The 21,333-nt window shown below is 40.8% G+C and overlaps 1 protein-coding gene and 1 non-coding gene across 9 annotated transcripts in view; one reads left to right on the plus strand and one right to left on the minus strand.

Annotated features, from left to right (window-relative positions):
- Positions 1-11,475: 11,475 nt before the first annotated feature.
- Positions 11,476-21,333, plus strand: part of FERMT2 (FERM domain containing kindlin 2) — an 85,326-nt gene continuing 75,468 nt past the window's right edge. Inside the window, exons 1-2 of one of the 8 annotated variants that reach the window (XM_053669984.1) lie at positions 11,476-11,800; positions 13,395-13,560. In XM_053669984.1, the coding sequence (XP_053525959.1) occupies positions 13,404-13,560 (157 nt within the window). In that variant the 5' untranslated portion in view covers positions 11,476-11,800; positions 13,395-13,403. Of the gene's footprint in view, positions 11,801-12,733; positions 12,975-13,394; positions 13,561-21,333 lie in introns of those variants that run through there. The other 7 variants (XM_053669989.1, XM_053669983.1, XM_053669985.1 and 4 more) reach the window with 7 other exon arrangements.
- On the minus strand, positions 20,634-20,735 carry LOC119057142 (U6 spliceosomal RNA). Its single transcript, XR_005084009.2, has one exon. It is a non-coding gene; the product is annotated as a U6 spliceosomal RNA (small nuclear RNA).

Genomic DNA, 21,333 nt, shown 5'->3' on the forward strand with positions numbered 1-21,333 from the left:
ATGTAGGAAATGACCCTGTTCCATTTGGGGGAGGCAGACTGGAAGACTTGCTGGGGTTTCTCTATTATTTATTTTAAAGATTCTGCCAAGAAGCAAAACCCATATAGTCAGTTTCAGAAATAAGCTGTGAAGTTGCTATTCAGATTTTTTGAAAAAACAAGTGTTTTATTAGAGGTTGGAGGTATGGTTTGGGTTCTGTTTTGAGTGTATTAACCTAGAGACCCAGGAATGCCCAGACCCTGCACCATCAAGAATCTTTTATACTCCATGGGCTGAACCATGCAAAAGGAAAGCACTAAATGCAAAGCAAGTTCTACTCCACTCAAGCTAAATAAGCACTTTATACTCCCACAAAGAGGGAGGGGGCCTCCGGCTGGACTGGAGAACTCGACTTCTGCTTAAAGTCTAGATGAGGTCTCGTATCTTTCCCCTAAACAGGAAGGACCTGAGTCAGTAAAAGCCCCATGGGACGGACGAAAGAGAGGAAGGTGATGAGACTGCATCAGGTGTGGTAAACCTTCCACCGAAAAATGCTGTATATAGGTGCAAACTTCAACATTGACCCTGCCTATTGGCAAAACTATTCCAACTAATAATCTGGGCTCTGAAGGACAAAATTAATACCTCCTCTCTCAGGTCAAGCAGGCAACAGAGATGGGCAAAGACTTACAGGTAGCAGGGGTAGGGGGGAAGTGTCCTTCTTTCCATTTCTCAAAGAAAGAAATAATGTGTGAGTGCTGATTAACTCTCAGAAATGCAAAATTATTTAATATGTATTATGTGCTCACCTCCTTTAGAAGGGAGGAGGCCAGTGAAAACCTGCAATGAAAAGCCTTTCTAGGCTTTGAGGATTGATGCCAAGGAATACCATTCTTTGAAAATAAAAAGTCCTATTTCAAAAGGAGTCTCATCTATAGTTAGATGAGGAAGACAAATGTTTCATTTGGAAAGGAAATACTTCACAAGATAAACTCAGACAAAATTCAGGAAGAGTAGTACTACTATGTGGAGCATACCACAACATGAAACAGAATGGAACATGGAATTTAAAAATTGAACTTATGAAAGGAAAGAGGAGGAGAGGAGAAGGAACATCAAAGTGTTAAAATGTACAAGCCAAACACCTGAGAATTTCTCAGACAGCCCTCAGCAATTTATGAATGAAAGGGTACTAGCTATCCATTTTCATTCACTCTATAATAAACACTTATTGGGTGTCCATTTTTGTGTCAAGCACAAGTAGGTGTTGAGAATAAAACAGCGGTGGGCTACCCACTGTTCCTTCAAGGTGGAGATGGCATATATTAACCAAAGAATCACACACACGTCTAATTATAAACCATGAAAAGTGCTGTGATATAAAACAGGAGGGCCAAAAAAAAAGGAGCATGTGAAGAGTGAACTGATCTAGTTTGGAGGTGAGGGAAATCTTCCTTTACCTAGGACATTTGCACTGTCGTAATCTGAGTTTCCCAAAGCAGACCCCAAGACAAGGATTTGGGCACAAGTGACTAATTTCAGAGCTGATTCTGGGAAGATGTGTGAATGAGTAGGGAAGTGAAACAGGAAAGAAGGAAACCTGTTAATGAGCAACTTACCACTGTGGTGACTGGGACTCAATCCTACTGGGGACTCTCTGAGAAATTTTGTGGAACCCGCTAGGAATGTTTCACTAGAGGGTGTAAGGTTGGGGCATTTATTCACCAACTCCCACCCCTCCTTAGTTAAGGGTTACTGCAGTGGTGTTAAAATCTCGGCACTTGCAACTTTTCCCTCAGGCAGATGGGCATAGGAAGCTTGAATGGACACTGTGTGCCAGTGGCTCTCAGATGGGCAGAATCACCCAGAGGACCTGACAAAACAGAGATTTCAGGATCCCAGCTCAGATCCTCTAACTCAGTAGATGTGGGGTGGAGTTGGAGAATCCATTTCTGACAGATTCCCAGGTGACGTTGATGCTGCCAGTTCAGGGACTACACTTTGGGAACCACTGTTCCAGACCAGCCACAGAGCAGAGAGAGCATCATTGGTACCTGCCACTTGCTAATATCTAAAAGAATGGTCATTAAGTACATGAAAAGTTAGAGAGAAACAAGAGCTGTCTAGGCAGAGGCAACCCTTTCCAAAGACCCAGAGGCTGGAGAGAGTCTCTGTGGTAAGAGGAACTGAAAGGTAGAGCCAAAAGGGAGAGAGAGACTGGCAAAGCACGCAGGATCAGATCAGTCATGGCCCTGGGGTACATGGTCTGGAGTGTAGGCACACTACATGTCCTTCTCCCATTCCTTCCACAATTATTTATCGAGCACTTGCTATGCGCCAGGTGGTCTGCTAGCTGCTGGTGGTTATTGCTGGGACAGGCAGATGAGGGCAAGCTGCCGCAGGGACCTTCGTTCCAGGGACTGTGGCACGAAGGAGCTCATGGAGCTGTGCATCACCATGCAGTTGGAAGTTCCCTGCCTTCAAGGAGCTTACATTCATTTTCTTTTCTTTTCTTTTGCAATTATAGTTAGCATTTAATATTATTTTATGTCAGTTTCAGGTGTACAGCTTAGCGGTTAGACAACCATATACTTTACATAGTGTCACTCCTGATATTTCAAGAACCCACCTGGCACCATACATAGTCGTTGCAATATTATCGACTACATTCCCTATGCTGCATTTTACACCCCTCTGCCTATTTTGTAACTACCAATCTGAAGAACAAAATAAATGAACAAACAAAACATGAAGAGACTGATGGATGCAGAAAACAAACTGATGGTTGCCAGAGGGGAGTGGGGTTGGAGGAGTGGATGAAAAAGGTGACGAGATTAAACACTACAAAAGAAGTTTACACTTGAATGGCAGAGGAACGACTGGGTGAGATAGAGACAAATAAGAAGACAAATGAATAATATCAAATTTTCTGTTAAGCTTCCTGGGAGAAAAAAAGCAGATGAGGAAACCGGGGCAAAGGCTACTATTCATGGTGTGACCAGGGAGAGCTTTTCTGAGGAGATGAGGTGGGGCTGAGAAAGAGTGTCTCAGGAAGAGCCAGGGGAAAGGCTGGGGCAGCAGGGTGATGGCAAGTGCCGCGAAGAGACAAAGAGGAGTCCTGTACAACTGGAGGATATGAGCAGGAGGGCAGCAAGACAGGCTGTCCTGGATCCTGCGAAGGATTTTGAGCCTGTGTAAGGAGTTTGGGTTTTCTTCTAGGATGGAAGGCTGTTGATGTTTCTAAGAGAAGAGAAAATATTGTGATTGGCACATTTAAAGGATCAATGTGTCCCAGCTACTGTGTTGGAAATGGACTGGAGAGAGCAGAGACCACTTAGGAAGCTGCTGAATAAATAATCCAAGTGAGAAGACAGTGGTGAGGACTAGGCTGGTGGCAGTGGAGATGGAGAGAAGTGGATCAATTTGGGATCTATTTCGGAGACAGGCTTACCTTTCAATAAGTCATTGGAGAGGGGTGGCAAATGAATGCTGGGAAATCAAGGCCGAGTCCTAAATTTTAATCTAAGCAATGGAAGAATGGTGGTATCATTTACTGAGATGGAAAACATGTTACTTTGAAATGCCTATTACACATGGATCTCCAAGTCTGGAGCCCTAAGGATAGGTCTGACATTTGGGGACATCAGCATAGAGACAGTATTTTGAGTAGGAGGAAACCAGCTAGACAGAGGATATGTATAGAGAAGAGAAGAGGTCCCAAGACAGGGGCCCATACCTACCACGCTGAATTTAAAGATCAGCTAGAGAAGAAGCCAACAAGGGAGACTAAAAAAAGAGGAGAGAGAGAAGAAAAACACGACAGTTTCCAGATTCCAAGAGGAATGAGCATTTAGAAAGAACGCAGACAAGTATCTAGTGCTGCTGAGTGGCTTTGCCACACAGAGGTCATTACTGATACAAGAACAGTTTTGAAAGAGTGGTGGAAACAGAACAATTTAGGGTGAGTTAAAAGAAATTTAGAGTTGAGGAAGTAGAGATAATGCGTACAGGTATTTCATCTGAATGGCTTTGTGTCCAAGGGGACCATAGTAGTAAATGGGTAGTGGTGCAATATATATGACCAAGAGAGACCTTTTCTTTCTTCTTTCTTTCCCTCCCTTCCCTCCCTTCCCTCCCTTCCCTCCCTTCCCTCCCTTTCCTCCCTTCCTTCCTTCCTTCCTTCCTTCCTTCCTTCCTTCCTTCCTTCCTTCCTTCCTTCCTTCCTTCCTTCCATTAAATGGGAGACTGTAGAGTCTGTTCACGCGGTAATGGCAGTGATCTGGAAGCAAGTTAGGAGAGAATTAGAGAAACTGCTGGTGTGGGAAGAGGGCACAGGCCTTCAAGAGCTCAGTCCTGAAGAGAGGCTGGGATCCCAAAATGAAGAGTTTATCTCCAAATTGGTGCAAGGACACTTTTTCCATTTGCTTACTACATTCTTAATGAATTATTTACTGAATTTAGTTCAAGGGAAAGAAAAGATTTGCAGTGACACCTCCTAGGCACCAGATGGTGATGTTCAGCTGTGGTCAATTCTCTGTCTCCTGAGTACTTTCTTAGGAGCAAGTTAATAAAAAGCACTTTTGTCCTTCCAATCTGGGTTGAGTTGGCCCTAAGGCAATTGGAATTGTAGGTGACTTTCTGGTTTGGCTCTTTTAGTGGAACTGCAACTCCTGATTTGAGAAGAATAGAGAGGGTTTATGCATTTGAAGAGGACATTGTGATACAAAGCACAAAGGATAGGTCAAGCTCATTTCTCAGAATGGGGGTTGGGAGTCAGCAAAGTACCTGCTACCCAAAACTAGGAGGAACCAGCTAGACAATAAATAACAGTGAAAATCAGGGAGGAGCCTAGTGCGTTCCTTAGCAAGGAAACACTTATCAAGTGGGATTTTCTACTGTGTGGCAGGAATTGAGTGCATAAAGGCTCTGGGGATTGGCCTCTTGCCCTCTGTCCTTCAGTGGTTTATAAGTGATGGCCATACTGTCCCCAGGCCAACTGATCCCCAACAACACCTCTGGGCCAAGCAAGTTGGCATTTGTACTGTCACTACTGGTTTTCCTTTGTGGGCCTTTGAATCACTGTCCTAGATGTCCTGAAATAATCTCTTAATCACATCCTTCCTTTTTTACATCCTGGCCCCAAAATGACCTCCTAGGAGGACATCCATTTGAGCAGCACAATAACACAGCCAATCCCACCCGCTCCTTGACTAACATGAACAGTGTTTATTTAAATATGTTTATGTACCATTTGCTGTACCATGCTGTGCTTTTGCACCTTTGTAAAATCAGAGCCTTCCGATAAAGCAATCCTATCCTTACAGACTGGTGTGTATTTCTTCTACCTAGGCAAGGGCTGCTCCTATTTCCCTCTGAATCTTTGGGATTATCCTAAAGATATCCCAGCAGGGATCTTGGTTTCAGTTTTAAGCAACTATTCCCACCCACCCACCCCCACCCCCGCCCTTGTACTTTCCACAGTCTTTATGCATGTTCAGGTCTCTTGTGTTTTGAAAAAAGAATCTTTGTTCCTGTAGCACCTCCAAATTACTGGTCATATTTCTTGCCCTCCTTTTCCTGATAAACCTCTTTTTCTCTTTTAACTCTTTGAAACCTGTCTTCAGTTGACTATAAAATTGTTCTCTGCGAGGTGAACAGTGATTTTCACCAGTCCTCATGTTCTTCGATCACTCTTTATTCTCTTGGGCTTCTCTGCATCATTCGATACTGCCAACCACCATTGCTTTCTTGAAAATGGTTCCTTTCTTTTCTTTTTTGCTTGCTTGACACTGAACTAACTTGATTCTCTCCCCTCCTCTGATCCTTTTGCTCTGTTGCCTTAGATGACTCTTCTTTGGGGAGCAGTTACACAGGGGTCAGCCTCATTTGGGGAGTTGAGCCATTCCTTATGACTGGCTTCTATGTTAATGATTTCTCTGTGTGAGATGATCCTCTCACAAGATTGCCAGGCTTATTTACCTAATTGCTCTGTAAATGTTTCCCTGAAATATATGGCTTTCACCCCAACTTCAATATTTCTTTGTTAAAATGCCTCCTCTTTCCCTCACTCCCTAAAATCAGCTCCTCCCAGCTCCATTTCTCAGTTCAGTAACTCCACTGTTCTTCTTGGTCATCCAAACACAAAAACTTTGGAGCATTTATGACCTTTTTTCAGACCTAGGTTTCAATCCTAGTGCTTCTGTGTACCAGCTGTGTGGTTTAGGACAAGTTATATACCCAGGTGAGCAATCTGACCATCATTTAACTCACATCAAATAAGGATAATAAAAAGTCAGGACTGTTGTGAAGAACATTTAAAGTGCCCTGCACAGCACTTACAACATCAAATATGCTCAAAAGCTTCTGGTAATTCTGTTGAAATGCCCATTGTCCCCCAAACCCTATTACTTACTTATCTTACCAAGCAAAGACTTTTTCTTACATCTAAGTTATGAACAGATTCCAAACCAACTTTCTGAATTTGAGTCCATAGCTCTTCCAATACAGCATGTGTACTTTTACCAGATTAATCTTATTTGAACATTGCTTTCATGTGTCACTACTGTGTACCAACCAACCTTTTAATGGCTCCCTTTTTCTATCTCAGAGTCTAAACTCCTGTCCTCTCTCGTCTGGCCTCACTCTATGCTCACTCTTCCCCAGAACTTCTCCTGGGCTCTTCTTTCTTCTCCTTGGCTGGTGAGCGGGTCATGCTTGCTTCAGCCTCGTGATTTTTCATACTACTCTTTATAGATCTAACTCTGTCTATGCCTTCAGATACATTTTGATTTCTCTTCTTCGTAAAATGTTCCATGCCTTCATTGGTGACCTCCTTCAGAGGCTAGGCTATGACAGTCCTCAAAATGGGTCTGTACTTAACAGTTTAGATTTAGAGAGTAATAGCGTTTTTCTCCCTTCTGATTTTTAATGAATCGTTTTTAAAAACACTTGCATACAAATAATAATAGCCAAGGTGGAAACAACTCAAATGTCTTTCATCACTCAAAAGACATTTGGGTTGTTTCCATCTCTTGGCTGTTATTCACATCTATATATAAGAATTTGTGTGGACATATGTTTTCATTTCTCTTGGGTATATATCTAGGAGTAAAATTGCTGGGTTGTATGGCAACTCTATATTTAATGTTCTGAGGAACTGCTAAATTGCTTTTCAAAACAACGTACTGTTTTGCATTCCCACCAGCAATGTATGAGGTTGCAATTTCTCCACATCCTAGCCAAAACTTGCTTTGTCATCCTTTTTTAATCATAGCAGTTTAGTGAGGTGTGAAGTGTTTTCTTATTATGGTTTTGATTTACATTTTCCTGATGCCTAATAATGTTGAGCATTTTACAATAGTATGTGCTTATTGGCTATTTATATACCTTCTTTGGAGAATTGTCTATTCAGATCATTTACCCTTTTTTAAAAAGACTTTATTTACTTTTAGAGAGAGGGGAAGAGAGGGAGAGGAACATCAACGGGTTGGCTCTCACATGACCCCAGCTGGGTACCTGGCCCATTATCCAGGCATGTCTGCAGACTGAAATTCTAAAGGTCACCAGTTTGATTCCCAGGCAGGTAGGTGTTCAATCCACTGAGCCACACCAGCCAGGGTTCACTTGACCATTTTTAATTAGGTTACTAGTCTTCTTACTGTATACTCATTACTGTGTACTTGTAATAGTTCTTTATATAGTGCAGTATAAGTCCCTTAAAAGATATATGATTTTCCAAATTTTTTCTAATTCTGTGTTTTTTCCCACATTTTTATGTTATCCTTTGAAACACGCATTTAAAATTTTTATAAAACCCAATTTTGTTGCTTTGCTTTTATGTACTACCTAAGAAGCCAATGCCTAATCCAAAGCCACAAAGGTTTACTCCTGTTTTTTTTCTCTCAGAATTTTATGGTTTAGATCATACATTTGATCTAAACCATAAAATTCTGGTTTTATCATCTATTCTATCATCTATTTTGGGTTAATTTTTGTTTATGATGTAAGGTATGGGTCTAATTTCACACTTTTTAAAATGTAGATATCCCTTCTGATGTTTTATATGTAAGCTTCCTGTGTTACACTGATGTTCCTTAAAAGTCTGTGACATTGTATGTCTACAAGACTGTCTTGGTGCCCTGCTTGCACCCTGCTACACACACAATTAGCTACCTTGCTTGTGTGAGCATATACGTGAACATTTCATATTTTTGTCAGGGGCAGAACTTTTCACAAGATGACGTGATATTCAAATTTAAAGGAAAAAAGTTTTAAGTATCGCTCAGCATTATTTTCTATAACACACTTTTCTATTGGGTTGGCCAAAAAGCCTGTTACATTTTTTTCTGTAAAATAAGACACATTTTAAAAAAAATTTTTGCTAATAATGTTATTGATTTGGATATTTTGAGTATGTGGGCTATCTCTTGCTATTGACTTCCAGAGGGTAGAGGCCAAAGGTGCTGCTAAACATCTCCCAATGCATTAAACAGCCCCACAGCAAAGGATTATTTGGCCCAAATGTCAATAGTACCAAGCAATTTCACAAACCACTTTTGACACATTTGATCAGTCACAGCACCTTCTCCATACACTGCACAGATCTTTTTTAGTGCCTGAGTTTTTACCTTTCTTAAAATAATAAAGCATAACATGATGAAGATGTGTATTTTCTTCCCTCTTCAATATTAAAATGCTGCATAAAACTGCATGAAACCACCAACTTTGATGTTATTTTTAAATGTACACTGATATGACAGTTGTCACCCTACAATCTAACAAAATTGTTTTGAATGAAGTTAAAGGCAACTAAGTCCTACTAGAGCCATCATACGGAAAAAAACCTAACAGACTTTTTGGCCAATCCAATATAATCTAAAGCATTCAATGTGAGCAGTGCATTTCTTGCTCCTTAAAGTAGAGATTTCATTGTATCTCAGAGCCCTTCTTTATGTCTGTACAGAAACAGCTCCACTCCTAGCAAATCCTCTTTGTTTCTGTTTGCCAGCCCTTTCCCTGCTATTTAAAGTGACTGCCTACTTCTATCAAAAAACGTGGCCACTACAACCTTCCCTCCCATTCTGAGTTCATACCACATGCCCCTTGATTTCTACCTCCTTAGTAGCATTACCAGTTCATTCCAATTGGGGCAATCCCCAAGACATAGAGAGAATTCTGCTCACCTGGTATTTGACAGGAATAATTCATTACATTTCATCTTGCTGGCCTCATATAGCATCATTAACTATCCTTATATATTCACACTCGCACAAACCTCTTCTTATTCTTATATCCCCTGACTCTGACCTGTCTTTTTATTTTCAAACCCCGTGGATATATTTTATATTACACTTTTAGAAATATAAAGCACAGTTTAGGCTCAGAGAAATAGCTGAAGTCAATCTGAAGATTACTAAGCTGGAGAACTGCATTTGACGGCAGATCTGTGAGGTGTCATTTAGTCTAAATCTAAGTTCAGTGCTTGGTACCTTATTTGGATATTGCTGCTTTCAGTGCTTGCACTGTTCTTCCAAACACTGGAGTTCTCGGCTACTTTTCAGGATGATGTAAGTACCACAAGTATTGCACTGTCTTAAGAGTTTCTGGGGGGGGGGGGGAATTTCAGCTAAAAATTCACATCTGAATACACTGAAAGACTTGAGGTGGAAGTAAAAGTTTATGAAATGCACTTGGAGGTCTCACTCAATAAACTACAAAAAAAAAAAACTGACTTAAGTCTGACTCTTCTTTAATCTTCAAAGCAACCAACACTTGGAATATTCAAAAAGAAGGCCCCAAGGAACCAGATGCACCCGTCCTAGTCCAATTATCCCCTAATGGTACTTAAGAGGTCACTGCCTTCCTGAACTTTATACTCCTCAAACATAAACTGCTGGTTTTCTGAAGCTAGTAAAGTCTCTCTCTTTTTTAATTCTTGAAACTCCAGACTTTAAAAAAATTTTATTATTTTTATTGATTTTACCGAGAGGGGAAGAGACAAAGAGAGAGAGTAACAGAGATGTGAGAGAAAAACATCAATCTGTTGCCTCTCCTATGTACCCAGAAGAGGGATGACCGCGTAACCTAAGCATGTGCCCTGACCAGGAATTGAATCCATGACCTCTTAGTTTACAGGAAGGTGCTCCACCCAACCGAGCCACACAGGCCAGGGCTAAAGTCTCTTATAAAGTGATAATTGAACTATTTAAAATATTAAGAAACAGGACTGTTATTCATAATATGAAAATCCACCCTCCTCTGTCACTAAATACAGGGAATAGTCATACAAGTGGGCAGCAGCCACTATAGCAGGCACTGTGGTAAAGTTCAGAAAGTAACTCACAGGAGAATGAGAAAAAAACTAGAATGTATAAGCTGAGTATTAAGAGTGTTTCTGAGCCATGACAGTCAGCTTTGAGAAATTTGCCTAAAGGAATAGGTATGTTCAGAAACGACATGGATTTTTTCTGTTCTATAAAGTCATGTTTGTGAAGCTATGGTTATTCAGACTTTACTGGAGCACTCCTGAAGGTCATTAGGTACAATTCTTAGGCTCATTCCAGCTTCCATCGTAAATATCTATCCCCTCTACCTTTGGTCTTTTTTTGTTCTCTTGTTTTGTGCCATCAATAATGTATTCTATCTCACAGCTTATGCATCCTTATACAATGCCATAAGTCTTTTTGGGATGAGGTGTCGAAATAAACACATAAACATGTAAAGCCAGGATTTCCCCAATAATGTGATTTCTTCAAGGGAAAGACCTACTGTTTCCGTGATATTTGTGTTGATTTGGTATCAGCATGTCTTACATTTCCTTTATGACAATCTATTTGTAAATTTGTGGGTAATAACAATAATTAAAAGCTCCTACTCTAAAAGAACTCGTTTTATTTGTGGATATTACAAAACACACAAGGAGACCCCTGAAAACCCTGCTCCAGAGTCTGGTCGCTGGTCTATCATTGTGAATGTTATGGCATGCACAGAGAAACTGAGATGCTGAATACAATTTGAGCTGGTGATAGAAGGGTTCTGAATGCAAAGCTCTGGAGTTTGTAGAAAATAAATAAGAAGAAAAAGAAAAAAGATCTCCCATGATCTCAACACCCAGAGAGCTTCCTAATTTTGTGTTGTGTTTCCTCCCAGATTTTTATTCTGCATATTTAAGAATAGATAAGCTTGTGATTTTAAAGCTGTATGTACAGTTTTGTACCCTAACAATTTTCTCTTATTAAAAACATTTTCCCATATATTTTCAACACCATAATTGACATAAATCTTCTCTTCTCTCTGGTTCCAAGTGAACTACTTGAAACCTCCATGTGTAGAAATAATTGGAGAGCGGAGAGACTGCAGACTCGAGGCATCAATTTCTCCATGACGATTAGCTGAAAATACTGTAGTGGTTTTCTCTATTTGCGTGTGTGCGCGCGCGCGCGCGCCAAATCTCTGGCATCTGACTAAATTTCGCTGCTTTCCTTTGTGGGTCCCACCCTTTTCTTGAGGCCTCTAATCTGGTTTCCCAATTGTGTTGATGAACCAAGGCTTATTTACCTGGTGGGTTCCTCTTTCAAGAGTTTCACAAAGCTCAAGACGATTTTGAGACTTTTAAAACTGGGGTCTTTTAAGAGACCTGGGGTATCTTATCCGCGTCTTCTAGATCTACATTTTTTGAGCCATGCATTTGCCAGCGAGGCAGTTCCCCTGATTAGCTGTTTCTGAAGAGAGACCACTCGCCAGAGCACTACAGTAAATGGGGAAGTGAAAAGTAAAATGGGAAGCTGGAGGACCGTTCTCCATCGCTAGTCCGTCTCAACAGGTAAGGTTCTTAGTTCCTCCCTATACTTCCTGGCAGCGGTCCAGAGCTATTGAAATTCCTTCAAGGTGTGGCTGAGGGTGGGGTAGAGGAGGTATGCCCATCTAAAAAGCCTTAGTGAACTGTTAGATTTTAATTGCCTATAGACATTAAAAGAGCTGGAGAAAGTTTCAGAGTAAAACCACTGTACTTATTTTTTTCTTTTTTTCCCGTTAAAAAAGAGCATTGTAGGACGTATTTGGCTCACTTCTGGTTGTCGATTCCGAATGGGTTAAGAGCGCGTGCAGAGTCTTGGGAGTCCAGTAGGAGTTGCTGGTTGTGCCGGACATTACTTGCAAAGCAATTTTTGTGGCTCACCTCCCTCTGGGTTTTGTCATTCTTTTGTGGGATGTTCGGGGAGCTGGCTTAAGCAGTTACTTTTTAAAGTTTTCACGTCCCAAACCTCATCTCCAGCTCCCGGAGCGCAGCACGTCTCACCGCCCCGATACTTCTGGTCCCGCTCCAAGCGTGGGGAGGGGGCGGGAGGTACTTTGTTCCCTGAAAACTACCCTTCCCTGGGAATTTCCTGTGACCGTTTCTCACGGACAAGCCCCTTCCACCCGCTGGAAGCGCAGCCACTCTCTGCCACGGGTCCCGCACAGCCAGAGACGCCAGCAGAGAAGGAGCGCCCTGCTGCCCACCCGCGCTCCCCTCGCTCCCCTCGCTCCCCCTCCTCAGGTCCCGGCGAGAGCCCGGATGTTGGATTCTATCCCTACGCTGGGTCCTTCATTTCCATAAAAGGGCAGCGGCTCCGCGGGGCTGAGATTGCTGCCGCCGCGGGCGCCCCCCGCCCCCCTCGCTCAGCTCCCGCCCCCGCGCGCCGCCCCGCCCCCCGCCGGAGTCCGCGCGGCCCCCTGCCCGGCGCGCGGCCGCTGGGGACGGTGGGGGAGGGGGCGCAGCAGCCCGGCCCGCTCGGGGCGGAGGAAGGAGGGAGCGGGCGCGCCCTGCCGCCGCTGGACTCGGACTGAGGGGGCGGGGAGAGAGGGGTGGAGCCCCGGGAGAGAGGCGAGGGGCCGCGACGACGGGACTCCATTAGTAGCTCCAGCCGGGAGGCTGCGCTTTGCCGGTTGAGGTGGACGAACCGGACACCGCTGCCCCGCGAGCCACCGCCCCCGCGCTGTTGCCGCGCGAGCCGCAGGTTAGGGGCGTGCGGTGAGGGGCAGGGACCTCGGCTGGTATCTCGGTGGGGAGCACGGGTGGGCAGGAGGAGAAGGAGGAGGTATGTGAAGCCCGCGGGCGGCGTCTCGTCGGCTGGGGTGCGGCCCGCAGACGGGCAGGTGAAGCCCACAGAAGTCCGCTAGGCTGGGGCTGTGCGGGCGGGTGACGTCGTGGCCGCCGAGGGCCGCTGCGGGGCGGGAGCGCGGGGCGGCCGACGGGGACGGGCGCGGGGGCGCGGAGTGCTGCCCGCAGCCCGGCCCACCTCGCCGCTCTCCTGAGTTCGTGCGGAAACGCTCGCGTCCTTCATTTCCCACCCTGTTACCGACTCCGTGAATTCGGTGGGATTTGCCTGCCTTCGGAGGAGTGACGCTTACGAGAGCCATTTCCTCCGTGCTCGCAGGAAGGAGCCATGGCTCTGGACGGGATAAGGATGCCAGATGGCTGCTATGCGGATGGGACGTGGGAACTGAGTGTTCATGTGACGGACCTGAGCCGCGATGTCACCCTAAGGGTGACTGGAGAGGTGCACATCGGAGGGGTGATGCTCAAGTTGGTGGAAAAACTCGGTGAGTAGCATCCCAAACTGCGAGGAAGGGGGAACTTTAGGCGAGGGGGAGGGGTGGATTTTTAAAAATCTTGGTTGGCGTCACACAAATACTTTTTTAGAAATGTAAGATCTTTCAATGTTTAAGCAAATAGATCTTTTCCTTTTCGCAACGTGTTTTTTATCAATTACACTGTGAAGTTTTCTTGTGATTCCAACTTCCCAATTAATACATTTAATCGCACAGTTACTCGGGAAAACTCCTTAATTCTTTTTTAAATTTAGCGAGTTCACAGAAAAGAAATGAGAAACATGCGCAAGTGGTTGCTGGGAGGGGGGAAATACAGGGTTTGTGGTTATCAATTACTTATCTTCAGTTTACCCGAATGTTGGTGACGTTTGGATTTGAGGAGGATGCAAAATCTACTTAAGAACAAACTGTTCAGGAAAATGTGCAACTTCTGTCGCCAATATCAAGGTTCTATATTACTGTAGTACTGCGTGGAGTGTGTTAAAATAAATTTCCAGTCATCCACTCTTACAAGGGGTGGGGCAGTGTTTGACTATCTATAGTCCATGCTTTAAGTAAGCTATTTCGAGTGTTCAACTTTATATTAATAACAAACTAGTGAAACCTTAAAACAAAACAAATAAACTAGCGAAAGAATTTTGTGTTAAAAAACGGACTTAAAGATGGACAGTATTTGCTTGGGTACAAATATATATTGAGTTGATTTAAAACTGACTCAATTTTAAATAGTAGTGTATACAACAATCTGAGGTGTATGGAAGTTTCACAGTACACATTTTTTTGTGATGGATGAAACCACTTTCAGCTTGGAAGAATCTACTGAAGTGATTCAGTACATAATTTTATCACAAGAGAAATGCTGGACGTACTGTCTTCCTGAGCTTTAAAGTGCCTTCTATATATAATGCAGTTCTGATAAGCTGATGGTATGTGTGGCATAGTCTTTTTATTTAGGCTTTTGGGTTTTTTGTTGTTGTTTTTTTAAGAGTGTTCCTTCTTCAAACCACTCTGGGAAAGTAGAAAAGTGGTATTTATCAGGAAATTTATTTCTTACCAAAGGATTATTGTATACCTGCCAGATAAACTTACTTGAATAGTGCCCCAGTGCAATATGCAGAATAAGACAGAATTCATTTAGGTGGACCGTCTTTGTATTCCTACAGGAAATTTAATTATTGAAGGGCCCAAAAGAAGCTCCTTGCAAGGTAGCTGCCTCCTCAGTACTGCATTCTTTGGCTCCCTGGGGCAGCCCACGAAAGAGATCCCCCTGGGGTAGCTCTTTGAAAATGAGACTTTTCTGGATTGTTTATCCAGTTAACTGGTGGTTAGCATTTTTTCTGATCTGGTTTGGATAAATCAATTACTGTTTGCAAAATATTTGTGAACTCTTTTGTCCAGCACTAGTGTGGGGATTCTTTAAGGAAGAAAAAGCAAATATAATTGTTCATATCTCCTTTGTTTTCAAAGGAAACAAGCATTTACATCAGATTGCTTTAGGATCTTATTAATAATACTAGTTTCAACAAGAGATATTGCTTATTATGAAAAAGGAGCTGTTGAAGGTGACAGAGACAACGTGTAGTTCTTGAAAGCCAGCCTTTAATGAATAAATAATGAATTCTATATTTATATTACATTGATTAGAATTTTATACTACAGAATCCCAGGCATAGATAGAAATACAGAAAATAAACTATATACAGGGAGAACTGATGTTAATTTTAAGTGACTATAATCTTAATCTTTTAATGTTCATACATTTAAAATGTTTTATATAGTGAAAAGGAGCCCAAAATTGTAGGAAATGTTGTATGCATGGAAACCTTGCATCTTGAACTGAACCAGTACCAGTCCTCTTAATATTTCGACTTCCAAATATAAAGCGCTTATCAACATAATTCTAACTTTCCTGTTTAGTACAAGTAAAGCTAAGATGTTTTGGTCCTGGCTTTAGGATTAGATAATTTGAATGGTAAAAAGTTTTGTTACCTATTGGCAAGTAAACAGAGAAAATCAGTAGAGCAGCATTTAAAATTGACAAATCAATCTAGTAAAATTAGAAAAGAACTCTATAATTCTTTAGAGTTGCCTAAAACTGGAATGACCTGCCTTCTGAAGCCGAAAGTTGTGTCATTGAAGGTGTCAAAGGGTAGACTGAATGGCTACTTGTTAACAGTAGGTATAGTTGATCAAAGCAGCTTGGTGGAGTCTAGATGATAAGAGGTAGAGGTTAAGGTAGGGATGAGATAGCACAGGGTCTCATGTCTCAGGGTTGCAGAGCAAGGATGGACAATTAGCAGAACCAATTAGCTACTGTGGCCTTGGGACAGTTACGTACCTTGAATCAGGAGCTACCACACTATTCACCTAACCAACGTAACTCCAAATGCTTATATGATAAGCATTCTCATTAGAGTGTGTATTAATACCTAAGTATTATGTTTTAAGGCTGTCTTCTGTAATCAGTAATAGCAATTTGTTTCTCTAGGTCTAGTCCATTTTACCATGACCCCTCCCCTTAACACTGTAGTAAAATTTTGTGTGTATGTGCACATTGTGGAATTTCTTGAGAAGAGGTTTTTAGCTTTTATTAGATTCTCAAAGAGGCCTATGATAAAAAAAAAAAGTATGACACAACTGTATGGATTGGCCCTTTAGGGTCACCCTTATTGTGAAGGTACAGTGTTCATCCCAGACTTAGGCAGTTAATTAAGCAAGCTAAAAAGTAGATAATGCTTCCTAAGTGGGTGTCATTTTTGTAGTTAGAATTTTATGAAGAACTTTAAACCATGATTCTTACATTTATGACTTTGTTTCAAAGATCTAAAAGGTCCCTTTTAAATCTTAACATAAGCATTGACTGGTGTGGCTCAGTTGGTTGACCGATGTCCTGCAGAATGAAAGCTCTCTGATTCAATTCCTAGTCTGGTCACATGCCTGGTGTGCAGGTGGTCCCTAGTTTCGGCGAGGTGGGGGTGTGTGGGAGAGGCAGCAGATAAATGTTTCTCTCATGCATTGATGATTCCCTCTCCCTACTCTCTAAAAAATGAATTTTTAGAGAGCGGGGAAGGGAAGGAGAAAGAGAGGGAGAAAAACATCAGTGTGTCGTTGCCTCTCACGTGCCCCCTACTGGGGATCCATCCTGTACCCCAGGCATTTGCCCCAGACTGGGGATCAAACTGGCGACCCTTTGATTTACAGGCCAGCACTCAATCCACTAAGCTATGCCAGCCAGGGCTAAATAAAATCTTTAAAAAATAAAACAGTATAAAACACATTTGTCATTCTGCACTAATCTTTTAAAAGAAAGCAAAGAGTGTACAACCAAGAAGTGGGCTTTAAGGAATTATATCTTTATGTGACAGAAATGGTTACATCTGTGACTTGGTCTAGGCTGATACTAGACAAATGATCTTTAATATGGATCCTCTTAATGTTTATACCTCATTCCAAAAATGAAAAATTGTTTCCATCTTTTTAAAATATACAGATTGGAACCCCTAAATATAATTTTTAAAATATAGTGCATGTTTTATAAAAAACAATTTTCAAACCTATATAGTGTTTTTTTATTTTAAAAGGATTAAAATATAAAACATCAGGGATAATGATTATAAATATAAGATATCAGAGAATAGAATTATAAAGCAACTGTATTCAAAAATAAATTTTGTAAAGAGGCTCAATTTTATGGACTTCCCTGATGTTTCTCTGGAGATCATTGAGAAATATTAAAACTGTTCTCCATAGGATTTAGAGCTTAGTCAGTATTTGAGGATTCTAAATTCCAAAGAGATGCTTTGTTTTAGTGCATTTTAGTAATCACTTTATAAAATTTTTTTAAAACTTCTGTGTATAATTAAATTTTTACCTTTATATAAAAATTCATTTTGGTTGGGGAATAAAGAATTTTTTGTAACTTGAAACTCACTGAATGGAAATCTCCAGCCAACTCTACAAGCTTGAAGGGAAGAATAGACTGTGTGATTTGTAAGCACCTTCTAGCTCTGATTATGAGTAGGAAGAATAGAAATTGATTTAGATCAGGTTAAATAATATTCAGAGGGAAGAATGTAAGTTGGGTGACTCAAGAATAACTATAAAGAGATGTATGGCCCTGGCTGGTGTAGCTCAGTGGATTGAATGCTAGCCTGCTAACCAGAGGATTGCGGTTCGTTTCCCAGTCAGGGCACATGCGTGGGTTGCAGGCCAGGTCCCAGCAGGGGACTCATGAGAGGCAACCATACATTGATATTTCTCTCCTTCTCTCCTTCCCTTCCCTTCTAAAGATAAGTAAATAAATAAATAAGTAAATAAATAATCTAAAAGAGAGAGATGTATGGTGTTGACTCACACAAATTTGAGGAATGTGTTTCTGAATGTAGGCTTCAGAAAGAAGTTTGTACTTGCTTTAAAATCTGTTATGTTCTTGCCAAAATAATGTTGCAGTTGTATGTTACAATAGTTGTGAAGTGATCACACATGATCAAAAACAGAAATTTTAAATTATCCTTAGAAATCTCTTAAAGTAATGTTCAAGTATTATATACATTCTATCTCTCACAGAAGGGCACAATAGCTAGTTTTTCCTTTAGAAGCTACAAAAATTTTGTTAGTTGAGCACTAGATGAAGTTGGCTTACTTTAGGGACTTTGTTTCACAGAAATACTTCAAACACTAGGATTAGAGTTTGGCAGGATGCGTACAGGGAGAGAGGCATAGGTAACTGGACAGCTCCCTTCTCATACTTTTGCTTAGTGCCGCTCCTTGGGGAAGGCGTGATTATGTAGTTGGAATGGTGTCTGTGTCGTCGAAATCCTGTTTCTTTCCCCTGAGGTCTTATGGTTGAATTCATGGAAATAAAATGTCCACATGATGCAATCTCACTGCATTCACAGTGAACTATATGAAGATTTCACTATGAACTTAAAGAAATTTGAAAAAATCTTGGAATGGGATGAGAGAAACATAATGGTGAAATTATATCTATTAAAGTGAGCTGAGTTTTATATATGTACTATTTAATAGTAAGTTTATTCAGTGTTGAGAATACTGTTAATGATCCATAGGAATTGGACATTGTAATTTTATGGTTCTTAGCAAATTCTGAGCTCCTTAAAAATAGAGGATAGTAATGTAAATTTTACTAAAATTCTTGTATCAACTGATACAGTATGCACTATTCCTTGGATACATTTTATGTTGTTTGCTGCCACTTCATTTTTTTTGCCACATTTTGTGTTGTTTGGCACTTCATTTTTTTAAATCAGAAAATACTGTTTGATGCCATCTAGAGTTAACTTATGTTTATAGAGGCACTAAAAAGAATGTATGTTTGTTTATGCAAACATATATTCTTACAGAAGATCTTGTTGGAAATATCCAATACCTACTGAAGGAAACCAAAAGAGAATTTAAAGTTTTACCTTTTATCTGACTATTTTTTCTAATTTCAAACTTCTTTTTTTTTTTTTAAGATTTTATTTATCTTTAGAGGGGAAGGGAAGAAGAGAGAGAGAGAGAAACATCAATGTACGGTTGCCTTTCGTGTGTCCCCTGCTGGGAACTGGCTTGCAAGGAACCTGCCTGCAACCCTGGCATGTGCCCTGACTGGGAATCGAACCGCGATTGTCTGGTTCGCAGGCCCGCACTCAATCCACTGAGCTACACCAGCCAGGGCTAATTTCAAACTTCTAAGTTCAAGAATAGTAACAGTAAACATTGTATAATCTTTATGTGGACCACTAGTTAGCATTTTGCCATTTGATTTCTCTGTATACACACACGCACTTTTGAACCATTTAAGTTGCAGACATCGTAATCCTTCATACTTAGTTAGATGTTTAAAATATGTATCACCTAAGAACGAGGACTTTTTCTTAAACATTACAGTACCATTATCAAATCCAGGAAATTTAACATTGAATTGATACTATCGTCTATGTATTCATAGTCAAATTTGCAAATTATTCTAGTAATAGTCTGTTTTTTTCCATTCTGGATCTCATTCCACATTGAGTTTTTTTAACTAAATTGACCTCTTAGAGTCCTTGATTTTATTTTTTTATTTTTAGAGAGAGGATAAGGGAAGGAGAAGGACAGAAACATTAATGTGTGAGAGAAACATTGCTCAGCTGCCTGGCCCAGGATCCAGGCCCTGACTGGGAGTTGAACCTGGGACCTTTCAGTTTGCAGGCCAGCACTCAGTCTACTGAGCCATACCAGCCAGGGCAGGGTCCTTTAATATACAGAATGGCTACTAAGTTGGGAACCACAGGAGAATATATAATAAATGGTTTATTAAAATCACATTAAGATACATGTCAAGTAATAAATAGTACCTGTTTCCAGACTTTCATCACCCTATAGAACAGTTCCTTAGCCTTCGTCTTTCAAGACACTATTACCTTTTAAATAAGATTCTGGTTTTTTTAGAGATGTTATTTGTTTCTGGGTTTTTTTTAGAGCTGTTATTTATTTTTAGAGAAAGAAGAAGAAAGGGAGAAAGAGAAGGAAACATTGATGTGTGAGAGAAACAGAAACATTGATTGGCTGTCCCTCCCATGCCCTCTACTGGGGACATGGCCTGCAGCCCAGCCATGTGCCCTGATTGGGAATTGAACTGGTGACCTTTTGCTTTGTGGGAACATGGTCAGCCCACTGAGCCACACCAGTCAGGGCTATATAAGACTTTTTATCAGTGCAAATTTCACTTCAAAATGATATTTTTATAGGATCGTTTTTAGATACATTGTATTTAAAATTCAATTATTTTCTTAGTTTACTATTAAGTAAGTTATTGATAATATTTTTAGACATCATTTGCTATAGATTTCCCATATTGGCTGTCTTCAGGCTGCAGTAGATGCTAATAAATTAAACAAATAGTAAGAAACAACATTCAGGCCCTGCCACTTACGGTATGATCTAGGGACAACTAAGTCAACCTCCTGGGTGGGTTTTTATTTTATTTATGTTGTTATTGAATTTATTGGGGTAACTTTGGTTACTAAAATTACATAGATTTCAGGTGTATAGTTTTATAATACATCTGTATATTGTGTTAAAATATAGAACACATCACCAATTTGCTTGTCATCCTTGTTCAGGGGCCATGCTAATATCTGTCATTGCAGTTTTATTGTATGTGCTGCTGAAGTGAGCACCTGAGTGGGTTTTGGCATCTCTAAATCTACAGTGCAAATTAAAGAAAAACAAAGTTTCTCATAGGTTTGAGAGAGAATTAAAAGATAGTATGTGTGGAGAAATGTATTATATAAACTAGTAGCGCTATAAAAATGAGAGCGGCTATTTTCTAAGTAGCATTGAAAGTCTCTGAGTATACTGAACTGGAAAAAGGAAAGGGAGTTAAAATGTAATCTAGACTATTTAATTTTAATAGGTTTCAGCTTTAATGGTGAGGAACTGTGTTCCTCAGGAGCTTAGTTTGGTACTACATTGTGTTCTCACCCCCTAAATAACAAGAAAAATAGCTGTCATTCCACCCTTCCTCTCATTTTCAAACACACACCTGCCTGTGTAATGTAGCAAAGAGCTATCTACTATTTTCATGAGATTTCTGAAATGGAATGGAGCAGTAAGTGGATGGTGGTATCTTAGAGATTTGAAAAATGTATAACCACAAAGGCTTCAGTAGCAAATTAATTGTTTACTTAATAAATTTTTATAAGAATATTTTGTATACAGTTATAACAGGTATGATATAAAATTGTTTCTTGGCACATGAAAACATAGAGTATATTT

This window comes from Artibeus jamaicensis, unplaced genomic scaffold (assembly GCF_021234435.1).
Source record: "Artibeus jamaicensis isolate MK-2021 breed Jamaican fruit bat unplaced genomic scaffold, CSHL_Jam_final contig_548, whole genome shotgun sequence".
In the NCBI taxonomy this organism is placed as follows: domain Eukaryota; kingdom Metazoa; phylum Chordata; class Mammalia; order Chiroptera; family Phyllostomidae; genus Artibeus; species Artibeus jamaicensis.